Source organism: Cannabis sativa, chromosome 9 (genome assembly GCF_029168945.1).
Source record: "Cannabis sativa cultivar Pink pepper isolate KNU-18-1 chromosome 9, ASM2916894v1, whole genome shotgun sequence".
Classification (NCBI taxonomy): Eukaryota; Viridiplantae; Streptophyta; class Magnoliopsida; order Rosales; family Cannabaceae; genus Cannabis; species Cannabis sativa.
The window spans coordinates 8,155,491-8,170,730 of record NC_083609.1 but is presented as its reverse complement, the minus strand read 5'-3'; the positions used below and the strand labels follow the sequence as shown (position 1 = coordinate 8,170,730).

The 15,240-nt window shown below is 36.2% G+C and overlaps 3 protein-coding genes across 3 annotated transcripts; 2 read left to right on the top strand and 1 right to left on the bottom strand.

Moving 5' to 3' along the window:
* Positions 1 to 1,352: 1,352 nt before the first annotated feature.
* Positions 1,353 to 3,704, top strand: LOC115724065 (uncharacterized). Its single transcript, XM_030653519.2, has 4 exons — positions 1,353 to 1,829; positions 1,985 to 2,086; positions 2,711 to 2,837; positions 3,306 to 3,704. Exons 1-4 carry the CDS (start codon positions 1,623 to 1,625, stop codon positions 3,530 to 3,532), a joined length of 663 nt encoding a protein of 220 aa, XP_030509379.2. The 5' UTR covers positions 1,353 to 1,622; the 3' UTR covers positions 3,533 to 3,704.
* On the top strand, positions 3,705 to 6,753 carry LOC115721726 (uncharacterized). The gene is made up of 4 exons (XM_030650797.2): positions 3,705 to 5,596; positions 5,716 to 5,923; positions 6,017 to 6,146; positions 6,238 to 6,753. The coding sequence occupies exons 1-4, from the start codon at positions 4,656 to 4,658 to the stop codon at positions 6,498 to 6,500; spliced, it is 1,542 nt and encodes a 513-aa protein (XP_030506657.2). The 5' UTR covers positions 3,705 to 4,655; the 3' UTR covers positions 6,501 to 6,753.
* A 7,418-nt stretch (positions 6,754 to 14,171) lies between these two features.
* Positions 14,172 to 15,083, bottom strand: LOC115722986 (protein DMP2). Its single transcript, XM_030652380.2, has one exon. It carries the CDS (start codon positions 14,957 to 14,959, stop codon positions 14,399 to 14,401), a length of 561 nt encoding a protein of 186 aa, XP_030508240.1. The 5' UTR covers positions 14,960 to 15,083; the 3' UTR covers positions 14,172 to 14,398.
* Positions 15,084 to 15,240: the final 157 nt, after the last annotated feature.

The window sequence follows — 15,240 nt, the reverse complement described above, 5'->3', positions numbered from 1 at the left end:
AAGAGAAAAACATTCTCTCAAGTGTAGAATCTGTATTAAATACATCCATTAATAGCAGTGGCTCGTGGACTAAGGCTCATTAACGCCCCAACCACGTAAAAAGTCTTCATCTCACTTTCTTACAGCTCATTATTATAATTATATTTTAATAGTTGCCGAAAACCTCGGTCAACATTATCTTAGTGAAAAGTTATCATTGATGGGTGATTAATGCCCACGTTTCACATTTAACTGAACGTTTAGATAAATATAAATATCTGTTTATATTTAAAATACTACAAGTGGTCTTTGACTTGGTCAAACCATGTAATTTTGAGTAGATGTATTGTTGTGTGTAATACGAGATGATACATCATTGACTATACGAGGAGATGCATTGTTGAGCATGTATTACGAGAATGTGCATTATTGTTGTGTATTACGAGGTGATTCATCACTGTTGTGTAATACCAGGCGATGCATCATTGCTGGTGTATTACAAGGTGATTTATTACTGTTGTGTATTATGAAGTGATTCAACACTACTTTGTATTACGAGGTGATTCATTACTGACTGAGTATTACAAGGTGATTCATCACTGGTGTGTATTACGAGGTGATTCATCACTGACTGAGTATGATGAGGTGATTTATCACTATTGTGTATTACGAGGTGATTCATCATTGCTATGTAATACATGACAATGCATTGCTGAGTGTGTATTACGAGGAGATACTTTGCTATTGTGAAATACGAGAAAATGAATTGCTCATTGTGTATTACAAGGAGATGGATTGATGCTCTGTAATACGAGGCAATGTATTGCTGACTATGTATTACGAGGAGATGCATTGCTACTATGTAATAAGAGGCAATGCATTGTTGGTTGTGCATTATGTTATGGTATTCTCAACACACAAGTATACGTATCGTGGACAAGTTATAGACTCACAAAGAGTGAGGTTGATCCTACAAAGATTGTAGTTAAGTACTTTAAAATTAAACCTTTACTTCTATTTAGTTATATCAAAATTAAGAGAAAATTAAAATTAGAAAAACAATAAAGAAACAATGAAAATAAGAAGCAAGTAATTAATAAGGAAATGCTAATAAAATTATGTGCCACTATTATACATAATAAAATAAAAAATCAACATCATTTAAGAATAATAAAAACCATACAATAAATTAAAATATAAAATCTATATACCAATAACCAATAAATCCATAAAAAATTAAAAAATCGACATAACTTTAAAATAATTTTTTTAATAAAATAATATAAATATACTATAATTTTTAAGTAATTTAATTACAATTTAAAAAATATATATATATATATATATATAAAAAATTATTGATTTTTTTTATTTGGCAAAAGACAATATAAATAATAAATAGTATTTGAGGGGTAGATAGAACATACCTAAACGACGCCGCCTTTGGGTTAATTTACGAGTAAAGGTGTCAACTTCAAGTTCTCGGGACTGAGCGCCTGAGCGGGGAGCGGGATCTGATCTTGTTTTGTTATGTTGTGGGCGGCCATTGTTGAAGCTCTCAATTCGGGATTTGGCTAAACTGGAATGACCAGAAAGGGTCATCGTGTAATTCAACACTCAGATTAGTTTCATAGCAGCAAGCAATGGTGGTGGAGAGCTACGTGGTGGTTCATAACATAGCCAAGAGGCACAACGTCGGAACGCTTGCCCGCAGCGCCACCGCTTTTGGGGTCTCCGAGCTTATTCTTGTCGGCCGTCGCGACTTCAACTCATTTGGTAGCCATGGCTCCACTTCCCACGTTCGATTCCGTCATTTTCACTCCCTCATCGACGCATGCCGCTTCCTCAAGGTCCCTCCCTCCCCCTTTTTCTTTTATGTCTCTCTCTCCTTTGTTAATTTATGCTTCTGGGTTTTCATTATCTCTTCAAATAATTTATTGGGTAGCAGAGGAAATTCGTTGAAATTAATGGATTTTATTTATTTATTTTGGCTTTGGTTTTGCAGGAAAAGGATTGTGATATATGCGGCGTGGAGATCACTGATGGAGCTATGGCTGTAAATCAACACCCTTTCAAGAAGAGCACTGCCTTTCTTCTGGGCAACGAGGTATACATATGAATCATATGTAAATGTATATGTATGCATAGTTGTGGATTAACAGGATCTTATTTTCCTGTTTTGAGAGCTTTTCGTTTGGGAAATTTTAGCCTTTGAAGAGAAAGATTTTGTGGAGTTCTCAGAAAATCTCTCTAAACATGTGTAACTTGAATAATATTGCATACTGATTCACTAAAAAGCTTGGGAAGGAGAAAGTAGGCTAATACCTTGAGTAGTAGTTGACCAAACTCTAATCATAGTCTCCAGATTGTTTGTGGTTATTTCCTTATGCATTACTGGTTCTGAGTTACTACTTATTAGCTGTGAAAGTTTCATGCTTTATCAACGGTTTTGGTTGAAAGAGATCCATTTAAAGTGATTTAAAGGCTTATTTAGAAGATTGTTTGTGGGTACTTTTGTTATGTATCATACCTTAAATTTCTGTGTGCAACTTCAGCTTACTTAATGGCAGCTGTGGACTGAATATGAAAGTAACAAACTGATTACTTTAGGATCGTTTTTCGGAGTCTTGTAACAAAACAAAAGTATAATGCTTTGATTGTTTTGTGGACTAATGCATTACAAATTATGAGCCATGTTTTGCAGAAATGACCTTTTTCTTGGACTTTGTAGGGAACAGGACTCTCTGCCAAAGAATGTGAGATATGCGACTTCTTTGTGTATATTCCTCAATACGGAGGGGGGACTGCTTCACTCAATGTTACTGTTGCTGCTTCTATTGTTTTACATCAATTTGGAGGTAACACTAATAAATAACAATTTGATGCTTTGGCTTCACGAGCAGCTTATGTTTATAAGCTCTTTCTGTGTGAACTAAACATGATGTTTCTCAATTGTTTCTCACTTTGTCAAAAAAAAAAAAGATTGTTAGTGGAGACCTGCCTTGCGTCTTTTGCTTATTGTTATTTGGAGTGGGTTCAGATAGTGCATTAGGCTCATAAATTAAGCAGAAAACAGAATAAGGTGTAAGGTTTCTATGATTAGCATTAAAATTTATTTAACCAAAATTTTCTGAGTATAGAGAGAATGTTGTGAAACTAAGGCATTACATCCCTATTTGGTACGTCATTGAATGAACCTATGCCATATTTGAGTTTATATGAAAGTATAATTGGGGTTATCAATCATCTGTTCTGTATACGGTTTTTTAGATTGTACTGAACTTTCCGACTGCAACTTTCAATGTCTCATACACAGTTTTCTTCAGTTTGGGCAGGTTTCCCTGAGAGAACCCGTGATGGGAACAAATTTATTGTGGCTGATAAACCTGAAAAACAAGGTAAACGAAATTATTGTGCTGAAACAACAGATGCTATCATTGAAGAGCGAAGATCAAGAAAGCAGAACGCTTCTAATGGTTTCTTTGAAGAGAGCGAAAACAGCAATTCATCTTCTAATCTTCTTGATGCGTTGTTTGATGATGTAAAGATATAAGTATTTTGACATCATAAAGTATAGATCAGAATGCTCTATAACTGGGAAAATTTAGTTCCCAATAATTTTGGTTGTCAGCACAAAGAGCAGCTTGTTTTAGGTTTATACAAACATGTTAGTATTTGTGCAAGTTAACTTATTGATCAAAGAGAAATGTTTTGCTTTGCTTTGCTTTCTTGTCTTTTGTCTATGTTGTTTACTTTAGTGTATGGATAGTAAGTATCCATCTGTATATCATTTTGTCATTGTGAAGTTAATCAGTTAAATTATTGATGATTATAGTCTATAGACATTCAAATTTGCTTTCTTTAAACTAATACTATTGACCAAGACCAATTTTAATATATGTTGTTGACAAATTTGCTAAACACCATAAGGAATTAGATAAATTAATATAAAAGGAATGAGACCCAACCTTCACAAGCACCAAGGGAATGCATAGCACAAAAGTTTGTCCAAGGACCCCCCTAAACTACTAAAGTCAAGCTCTCACATGGCCTTTACATCATACCTACACACTGAATACAGTTAAACTTTTTTTTTTCCTTTTTTTAATGAGGTAGACTTGAGCTTTGAAAGTATGTGATCCTTAATGTATTGGAAGTCATCATATGCAACATAGTTCTTGCCAACCAAGATGAAAAATCAAAGTCAACAATGTTTTCATGGGAATTATAGTGGCTTCTGTTAGAGCTAACATTGAAAAGCTACATTGCAGCAGTACTTGTATGCAAAGATATTAGAAGACCACTTTTTTAATCATGGAGTTTAAGACACAAAACATGTCTTGTTGTTTTCTTGTTATAAGTTTCAGCAGTAGGTGCGGTTTTGGTGTTCTTTTTGGAAAGAAGCTCAACAATATATTGCTCCATTTTCAACTCCTACACCTACCTCAATCCAGGGCAGTTGAGTTCTTTCTTTGTCTCTTTAGCAACTTTCCTCTCTCCAATCACATTCATTTCTCCACCATTATCGTTCTCACCATATAATTTTTCTCATTTTTGTTGCATTTAGTTCTCAAAAGTTTTCATAAATATTTCTCAAAGTAAGACAATCCCATATCAAGTACCACTCTAGTGAGTTAGATAGATAGATACAGAGAGACAGAGACCTAAGTATCTGTATGCAGTCAATCAAGCTTCAAAAGATCTTTTGCAATAACAAATCTTCTGTCATGTTAGGCATTGTCAGAAGAAAAATTAAGCTTCTCTGCTCTAGGATTCGGCGGCTATTATGGGGGCGGCCGAGGCCTAAAGTTGTCATCAAGAGGCTTGGAAAGTGGAACTTAGAAGGTCAACCTAAAAGAAACAACAATGCCAAAGTTGTTAAAAATTTTCAACTGGGGTTGGGCCATTCTTTCTCAAAAAGACCAATACGCATAGCCACATTCAATGTTGCTATGTTTTCTCTTGCACCTGCAATTTCAAAGGCTGATAACTTATCAGCCACTAATAATCATGAACATGATGATTACACCTTAAGGAACTCATCAATGATTGGTATGCAGGCCAAGTCTGCAAATGATCCTCCAAAGAGCATACTAAAATCGCCACTGAGCACCACACCGGCTAGTCCTGAATGTCTTTCTAAGCAAAGAAATCACAGTAGATCAAACTTGAAAGTCTCCATCAACCTCCCTGATAATGAGATTACATTGGCAAACAATAAGCTGCTTACTCTCATGGAAGCTGACAAGGAATTTTCCTCAAACACTAGTACGAATGGCCATGTTCGTAGGAGCTCGGTTCCAGTGAGATCACCTCTATGCTTTCCTGCCAGTATGGCCTCACATTGCATGAACTGGTGCAATGATATTAATGGACTCCAAAGCAGCAGAAGCATATTGGAAGTGCTGAGAGAAGTTGATGCAGATATATTGGCTCTTCAAGATGTAAAAGCTGAGGAAGAGAAAGGTATGAAACCTCTTTCTGATTTGGCTGCAGCTTTGGGGATGAAATATGTCTTTGCTGAGAGCTGGGCTCCTGAGTATGGCAATGCCATATTATCCAAATGGCCAATTAAAAGATGGAAGGTTCAGAAGATTGCTAATAGTGATGATTTCAGGTGCTTAATTTTGTTCTCTCCTCATTTTTCTTAACACACAAGTTAATGACTAAATTTCTAGCAAACTCTGAGACTGTGTAAGTAAGTTTGCTTCTGAATCGATTTTGTGCTGATTTCAGGAACGTTCTCAAGGCGACAATCAACGTGCCATGGGCTGGTGAAGTGAACTTTTACTGCACCCAACTTGATCATCTGGATGAAAACTGGAGGATGAAACAGATAGGAGCTCTTTTTCAAGCAAATGATCCTCCACATATCTTGGCAGGAGGATTAAATTCTCTGAGTGGATCAGATTACTCCTCAGAGAGATGGACAGACATAGTTAAGGTAGTTAAGGAATCAATTTTCATTTCATTCCTTTATCTAGTTGACTCATATTGAAACTTTATTCCATTCTGAATTTCTCTATTAAACTCACAGTACTATGAGGACATGGGAAAGCCAACACCAAAGGTAGAAGTAATGAAGTTTCTAAAGGGAAAAGGGTATACAGATGCAAAAGACTATGCAGGGGAATGTGAACCAGTGGTCATCATTGCCAAAGGCCAAAGTACTACAAACACTTCTGTCCATAACCACTTTTTCACTTACATCTATCCATTTATATTGAAACTAATTGAACTATGAAAATTTTCTTACAGATGTACAAGGCACATGTAAGTATGGGACAAGGGTTGATTATGTTATGTCATCTTCAGAATCTCCATACAAGTACATCCCTGGATCTTACTCTGTGGTTTCATCAAAGGGTACTTCTGATCATCACTTGGTTAAGGTAGACATTGTAAAAGAAAGCAAGTCATGTGTTGAGGAGAATATCATTAAACGACAACACAAGTTAATTCAGAAGCTGGTAAGTGTCACAAGAAGTAGTTGTTCTTCAAAAGGTTTGTGGAGAATATAGGCACATAATTTTTAGTGTCTTCTTTTCCATGTTTGGACTTCAAACAATTATCTCTCTATGCCCATGGAAAGTAGACTTAGAAAATAAATTGTTATAAATATATATAGGTAAATGCAATCAATTTTGTCTCTTTTTTAAAAGAAGAAATTGAATGTATCCATTAGATGCTTCCAATTTTAATGTAGTATAAATTTAGTTTGATATACTTCTAATAATTAAAAAACCTTTAAAGAAACTTAATTATTTGATCTAACCATGGTAGGGTATTCTTGATGGGTTATTTTTATTAAGGATACTTATAGCAATAATATTCATTTTTTTTATTGTTGTGCTTTAATACTCAATTTTTTTTCTCTTTTTGTTGCAAAATATACAAAATGTTAATATTTTTTTTTTGAAATGTTAATACAAAATATTCAAAATGTTAATCTTTTAGTGCACTTTAATACCCAAATATTTTTTTTTTGGGTAATAATACCCCCCAAAAAAAAATAATATTTTGCTATAATTAAGTACAAACGGCTAAACTTTTTCAAAAAAAAAAAAAAAAAGGAGTACAAACGGTTAATTTTTATTGTCAAAATAATAACTTTTTTTTTTTTTGAGAAAGATTCACTATTATTATAAATTAATAATCGTTTACAACAGTAGTGAAAATAGGATAGGGAATTTTCCCTAGCCAACAAATGTCTTGATCCAACGCTAAAGCATGTTTAGCTAAACCATGTGCAGCATGATTAGCATTTCTCTTAGTGTGAGAGATATGTGCTTCAGGAAAAAAGGATAAAAGACAACGAACATCTAAGATTAAATCTGAAAAACTAGATAAATCTGTCGATGTGGAGTTTAGAGCTTGGTAGACTCTTAGAGCATCAGTTTCAATGTTGGTGATGTTAAATTGATACTGCAGCACCCAATTCAAGCTATGGAAAAGGGCTTTAGCTTCCATTTCGTCTGACCGAAAGCAGCCTTGCACTGGTTTAGAAAGAGCAGCAACCACTTGCCCACTGCTATCCCGAACAATGGCGCCTATACCCAATTTTTTCTCTGCATTATTAACAGCAGCATCAATATTTATTTTGAGTCCCAAACCAGTTGGTGGCAGCCAACGAATTCCAGTAGCACTGGTACTGTTGCAGGAAGTAGATGCAGTAGGCACAGCCGGTATCTCAGCAACAGTTTTTTGCTTTCTACTTGTATGATTTCTGCATTTGGCCAAGTAGTCAGAGGCAAAAGTAGCAGTGCGTTGTCCATCCTCACGTGGACTACCATGTAAGGTCATGTTTCGACTTGACCATATAGCCCACATTGTGCAGATAATAAGCTCTAAATCAGATTGGGAGTGCAAGGTCGAAAGGTGGAAAAGATAATCTCCATTGGACATTTGTTGTGCCTGTCGAAAATCAAACGAGAACCCAGTTGTTTTCCAAACTGATCTGGCATGTTTGCAAGAGAAAAGTGCATGCCCAATAGATTCCCAAGCATTGGTACACATTGAACAAGCAGCAGAGTCAATTACTTTCCTTCTATATAACGCAGCTGCTGTAGGGAGTGCATTGTTCATAACCTTCCATGCAAATATTTTAATCTTTGACGGAAGAGTCAAATTCCAAAAAGTTTTCCACCACGAACTTTGTAGGTTCGAAGAGGAAGATTGATCCTGCTCTTCCAATGTTGTAGCAAGATGGAACCCCGATTTAACAGTATAAATCCCTGAAGTGGTACAATGCCATATTAATCTGTCAGTATTTGAGAAAAAACTCAGTGGAATTGAGAGAATTCTTTCAATGTCAAGTTGGCCAAAATATTGAGTTAGTAGCTCCATGTTCCACTCTCGGTTATCAGTAATTAAAGCAGCCACAGTTAATGATGGGGGGCCAGTGTATGTGATCGGGAAGAAGTCTGTATGTCCTGGTATCCACTTGTCAAAACCACACTGAATTTGATGTCCATTACCGACCTTATATCGCAGTCCTTTAAGCAGCAGTTCGCGTCCCCAATGGATGCTTTGCCAAGTAAGAGATGGAGAGTTACCAAGTCGAGCTTCCAAAAAATTATTATTTGAAAAGTATCTAGCTTTTAGGAGTCGACTCAGCAAGGAAGTGGGCATGTCAAATATCCTCCAAGCTTGTTTAGCAAGAAGCGCTTGATTATAATGTACAAAAGAACGAAATCCCATGCCACCCTCAAATTTAGACTTACAAAGTAACTTCCACCGTTTCCAATGAATCTTTGAACCATCTTTAGTTGAACCCCACCAAAAGTTAGCCATCATACTTTCCAATTGTTGGCAAAAAGTTTTCGTTAAACGAAAGCAACTCATAGCATAGGTTGGAATTGACTGAACAACGACTTTCAGCAAAACCTCTTTCCCACCAACTGAAAATAGCTTCTCATTCCAAGCGTTCATCAACTTCCAAACACGTTCTTTAATGCGGCTGAATAGTACTTTTTTATCTCGGCCAAAATAAGAGGGGAGACCCAGGTACCGTTCATGGCATTCACTTATCGGCATGTTTAAAGTTTGCTGAAAAAATAATTGAGCCTCTATAGGAGTGTTAGGATAAAAAGACATAACTGACTTGTGATGATTAAGCACTTGTCCAGAAGCGTTGTGATAAGTACTCAAAACTCTCCCAATAGCCAAAGCAGATGTGTTAGTAGCTTCGCAGAACAGCAAACTATCATCTGCAAAAAGAAGGTGAGAAATTGATGGTGCACGTCTTGTAATTTTCAGACCTTGGAGGTTACCAACAGTCTCCTCATGTTGCAGTAAGCGTGAGAGTCCTTCCGAGCAAATTAAGAACAAATAAGGTGAAAGCGGGTCACCTTGACGAAGTCCTCTTGTTGGCTTGACATATCCCGTAACCTCACCATTAATGGAGAAAGTAAGGCTTGAAGAGGCTAAACACTTGTGGATTAAGTCAATCCATTCTTTGGCGAATCCCATTTTATCCATAACAGCCCATAGAAAAGTCCATTCTACTAGATCAAAGGCCTTGCTCATGTCCAATTTCAAAGCCGAGAAGCCTTTGGTACCACGGGTTCTGTGTTGGATGTTGTGGATGAGCTCAAAAGCAACAAGGATGTTGTCCGTCATCAATCGATTAGAGAGGAATGCACTTTGTGTCTCTGAAATCACAAGAGGTAAAGCTTCTTTGAAACGCAGCACGATCATCTTAGAAATAAGCTTGTAAATGACATTACATAGGCTTATGGGACGAAAGTCAGCCATCTCAGTAGGAGAATTGATCTTTGGGATAAGAGTGATAATGTCATTATTAATTAAATCCATTTCCTGACCATTATTAAGCACTCCCAAAACAACTTCAGTAACAGAACTCCCAACAATGTCCCAATAGTTCTGATAGAACATTGCAGACATACCATCACTACCGGGGCTTTTATCTAGACTCATTGTTTTTAACGCTGTCGTAACTTCGGTTGCTGTGAAGGGTGCTGTGAGTGATAAATTTACTTCGGGCGAAATGGTGCTGGGAATAGTTGCAACAACTTCAGCAATAACATCGTGATCTGCTACTGTTGCAGTAAATAACTCAGCAAAATAATTAGTGATTATGCCCTTCATGCCATCTTTAGAGGTAATCTTGTTCCCATTGCTGTCCAAAAGAGAGACAATTTTATTCTGTGCTTTTCGAGATGTAGCATGTGCATGAAAAAATTTTGTGTTTTGGTCCCCACTTTGCAACCAATCAACACGAGATCTCTGTTGCCAATATTGCTCTTCTTGTTCCAAAAGCTCATCTAAAACATTCTCAGATTTCTTCAAATCATTCATAAGTAATGGAGTTCGTATAGGCTGGTTATTGAGTCTGGTGACATTCTTTTGAGCATTGGAAATCTTATGTTTCAAATTTCCAAAAGTTGAGCCATGCCATTGTTGAAAAGAAGAAGTACATGCTGCTATATTATGCAGAAAATTATCCATGGCCGAGCCTTGTATATGAGATTGCCATTGCTTTTCAATGATTGCCGTGGCTTCTTCTTGCTGTAGCAATATTTGCTCAAAGCGAAATCTGCTACGTCTATGTTGCTGACATTCATGGTCTTTGTGCTTAACCGTGACTGCTATTGCTCTATGGTCTGAGTTGAAGTAGTCTAAATGCTGAGTCACCACAGGTTGAAAAGTGGACGTCCAGCAATCATTAACAAAGCACCACTCCAATCGCTCTTTGATAGTATCCACGGAGCGCCTGCCTTTGATCCAAGTAAAAGGATCCCCTTCAAAAGTGCATTCTGTTAAGTGGCAGCAGTCAATAACCTTGCGAAATTGATCCATTTGAGCTTCATTACGAAGTGCACCGCCCAATTTATTATCATTTGAAAGAATCTCATTGAAATCACCAATGACAAGCCATGGAGATAATGGCGAGACATCTTTAAGCCTTTCCAAGAGAGACCAAGTTTGAACACGAAGTTGAGTAGAAGGAGCCCCATAAAAAGCCGTAAAGTGCCATCTTGGTTGATTATGATACGCAATGTAACAATCAAATGCATTTGTATTATAATTTAAAATAGATACATCTACATCATCCTTCCAAAGTAACATTAAACCACCACCTAAGCCTACTCTAGGTACATCAAGACCATTGCTAAAATGCAAGCTATTACGAAAGCGAGAAAGTACATTAGGACCTAATTTAGTTTCCATTAAGAAAAGTACATGAGGAGATTGCTCTTTGACAAGAAAACGGGGATGACGAAATGCGCTAGGATTCCCCAAGCCACGCGCATTCCAACTTAGGATTTTCATGGCTGATTGCGGGGCTGAGAATCAGCCACCGCTGCAGTGTCAAGTGAACCAGAAGGATCCAAATTTTCAGTGGAAACTTGCTGGTTATGTCCCCTTCCAATTGACAAAGTTGGATTGGAGTTTGGTTGTTGAAGACCCCTACACCTCTTGAGTGTGTCCCGCAATGAGCTTTTATCATGCTGCCTTTTGAAACATAGATTGGGAGAACAATTTTCTTTGCCAAAAGACACTTTCTGTGTTGACAAAATGGTGGATGAAGAGGGTGGAAGAGTGACCATAGAAGTGTTTATGGTTTTGTTACTGTGGCTGTGGACAGAGTGTGGATATGGTGGATAAGTTGCAACCACATTTGGGGCATTGGGAAAACCAGTAGGCGGTATGTAGATGTTTGATAAATCAGCATATGAATCTGGTTTGGGGAGGGAAGAGGCAGTATGTGTGGCATTTGTGGATTTTATAACAGCAGTATCTATGAGATTATCATCCAAATGCATTGTCGATAAGTGTGGTGTAAAGGTTGCTGATGCAAAATGTATGGAATCATTTGTGTGATGTATAGCCTTAGTGGAAATTGCAGAATCAGTTTGATGAGATGAAGCACCTGGTGCACTGGAAACCGGTTGTGTTGGCTGGTGCGAGACAAAACCAGGAGGAGATGAATGTGCAGGCCGTGAGTGATGCACTGATGTCCTTTGCTAAGATGGATCCCCTTGCTTGGAAGATTCACCTTCAAAAAGTAAAGAAGGTTGTGGTGGTGGCCGGTTGTTGAGAGTTGGAACTGCTGCAGACAATGATGTTCTAGCCAAACGAGTAAGCAATGGCCAAGCATTTCCCTTCCCAAGATCAGTGCGATATCGGTCATAACCCGAAGTAGGCAATGGAGATCCTTTAATAGTTGGTCGATACTCTAGTTCAGGCTCAATTCCATTGTCAAGCTTTTCAAGGAAACTCATACACTTGTTGTAAGGATGTCCAATTCTGCCACATTCCATGCAATACTCAGGTAAACTTTCATATCGAAATTCAACCCAGAATTTGTCCTTGACTTGTGTAAGAGCGATCATACGCCCTCGCAGCAGCGGCTTGGTAACATCAATTTTCACACGAATGCGTAAAAATGGACCCCATCCTTCAAAGAGAGAGTCTTCGAAGACATCGATGAATTTTCCAATTAAGTTCCCAAGTGCCACAGCCAATCCCTTGGTTTTACTCATGACGGGAAGTCGATATACTTGCACCCAAAATGGTGTGTGGGTGAGCATTGATGGGGAAATATTTTGACCAATGGTTGGAGATAGTAAAATGATGTGATGATTTTGAAAGTGAAAAGGCTCTTTGTCAAGGACCCTTTGTCAAAATAATAACTTGGCATCATATATTTAATATTTTTTTATTTAGTTTTGTTCAAATATTCTTTTATAATAAGTCAATATTGTTTGTCATCGTTTAACATAAAAAATTGTACCTAATTGCAACAAAATATTAACCTTTTGTATTAGTTTTGAGGTATTAAAATACAACAAAATATTAACTTTTTGTATAATTATCCCAAAAAAAAAAAATAGAAATTAAAATGTAGCAATTAAGAAGATTTGAGTATTATGGTCGCAAATAACTCTTAATCTAAATATGTGCACTTACAAATTAATATAATTTATTTGAGCTAATATTTTAATTAGACTATATATGTGATTAAATTAAATGAGTCCAATAAACATCTTATTTAGTTGAATTTTGTAATGCATAATACCTAATAATAAAGGGTTTAGCCCCTTAACATCTTATTTAGTTGAATTTTGTGATGCAGTTTTTGATTATTTTTTCAACTAACCCACACATGCAGTTTTTTCATTTTCTCAAACCGCACCCGCACCGTGAAACTAAAAAATCGCAAAAATCACACCGCAAAAAATAGTGCAGTGCGTTGTGGTTTTTGCGGTTTGGAGTATCACTAAATAATTAAACTATCACAAATACAACAAAGTTTGAGCAACACTTGTCAAAAATACCATAAGACTTGAAAATAAATATGAAAAAAAGTTTCAAGTTTACACAATACAATAATTAGTGGGCTTAGGTTGGGCCTTCACATATTGGACCTAAATAAATATAAAAATTAGTATTTTTATAGTATGCGGTGCGGTGCAGTTTGAACCGCATATTAACAATTCAAAACCGCAAACTGCACCGCACCACACAGTTTACGAAAAATTCAAATCGCGACCGCACCGCAAAGAATTTTAAATCGCATTTTTTTTGCGGTGTGTGGTGCGGTGCGGGCGATTTGAGTGGTTTGATGAACACTCCTACTTTAAAGTCTACAAGTCATCATCATCATCAACATCATATCAACATCATCATCATCATCTTCCGTGAAACCGTATTTTTGTAATTTTTTTGTTGTTTTTATTTTCACGGAATTTTAAACATTTTTACAATTTTTTTGATTTTATTTACAGAAAATACGGTCTTTTTATGTTGTAATATTGTTAATTTGTTGTTGATTTTTTGTTATTTGTATTTTATTTTTTATTGTTATTTTGATGTTACTTTTATGTAGTTTTCTTGTTGATTTTATGTTGTTTTCGTGTTATTTTTTAGAAAACCGTATAAAAACATTATTTGAATGTAAAAATATAAATATTTGACAAAAAATAGTGTTTTTTTTTTTAGAAATTTTTATAAAAAAATATTAAATTTTGAGCAAAAATTTACCCGTAACGCGAATTTTATTTACAAAAATACTATCTTTTTCTAAAATAACTGTAAAATAACAAAACAAAACAATTAAAACAATAGTAGAACAACTAAAAAAAATAGTAAAACAACAGTAAAACTTAATACTGTACACAATATAAAACTTACAAAGTATTTTTAAAAAAAATTGTACCTCACAATAAAAAAATAAAAAAGTTTTGAGTATGTAGTGTAAATTTTTTTTTTTTACATATTTTCAATACTATATAAATTATTTAAATTTTTTCAAAACAAACCATAACTACAATTAACACAACCAAATAAATTTTTTAATTATAATCTGAAGAGAAAAGCGATCTGTAAAATTTTCCAATATGATCATACGAATATATATATATATATAAATATATATTTATATATATGATCACTAGCTGCTTTCACTTGAAGGGTATCCAATGCCGTGGCGGGTATTAGGGAAAAGCATAAAAACACCACCAGAAATGACACCAATCACCGGCGGCAAAACCTGAAGAAGTATTTTCTGCTCCGACTCAAACTCAGGATAGAAACACTTGACGGTGTTGGAATCCAACAAAGACAACCCTGCGAAAACGGTCAACGAAAAGAAAGCGTGGACGAAATCCCCAAACCTCAGCTTGTACTTAGACAAGTCGGCGGCGGGGGCAGAGTCGGTAGTACTGGGCCAGATTCCTGAGACAGTGACAACGCCGTAATGGATGTTACCGTCGGAATCGACGTAACTATCGGTGAAACAAGCAAAGCAACAAGAGAAGGCGCAGAGAACGATGAGGACGGCGTCAAAGGACTTGTTAACGGCGGAGCAAGAGCCGTTGTTGGTGAGAACTGGGTTGAGGAATTGGAATAGGAACACTGTTCCGGTTGGGAGGAGTTTTATCAGGTTTCCCACTCCGCTCAACGTTTTGTTCTTCACTTTCGTTGTCAACGACGTCGTTTTGGCACCCCCCATTATTATTATTGGTAATTAACACGTTTTTTTTAATATAGAAGTGTTGTTTTTTGTTATATTGGTATAATGAAGTTTGTGGATATATATATAGAGAAAGATAGAAAGAGATAGAAGGGTTTAGCTTGTACGTAAAATAATGGTGATCGATATAATAAGATGATATGAGCAATATATATTGTTGGGGTTTGCTTTTGCTTTTTGATTTGGCTAAAGATGTTGGGATGGATGGGCGGCCTTAGTTTATAATCCAAGCTTTTGCAAGTGTCTTATTAATTAGTTTG

Excerpts from the sequence above, each read along its gene's own strand:
- LOC115721726 (XM_030650797.2), top strand. The coding sequence starts at position 4,656 with ATGCAGTCAATCAAGCTTCAAAAGATCTTTTGCAATAACAAATCTTCT. Across the intron at positions 5,597-5,715 it reads GCTAATAGTGATGATTTCAG|GAACGTTCTCAAGGCGACAA; the intron begins GTGCTTAATTTT and ends TGCTGATTTCAG. Across the intron at positions 5,924-6,016 it reads GATGGACAGACATAGTTAAG|TACTATGAGGACATGGGAAA; the intron begins GTAGTTAAGGAA and ends TTAAACTCACAG.
- LOC115722986 (XM_030652380.2), bottom strand. The coding sequence starts at position 14,959 with ATGGGGGGTGCCAAAACGACGTCGTTGACAACGAAAGTGAAGAACAAA.
- LOC115724065 (XM_030653519.2), top strand. The coding sequence starts at position 1,623 with ATGGTGGTGGAGAGCTACGTGGTGGTTCATAACATAGCCAAGAGGCAC. Across the intron at positions 1,830-1,984 it reads ACGCATGCCGCTTCCTCAAG|GAAAAGGATTGTGATATATG; the intron begins GTCCCTCCCTCC and ends TTGGTTTTGCAG. Across the intron at positions 2,838-3,305 it reads TGTTTTACATCAATTTGGAG|TTTGGGCAGGTTTCCCTGAG; the intron begins GTAACACTAATA and ends AGTTTTCTTCAG.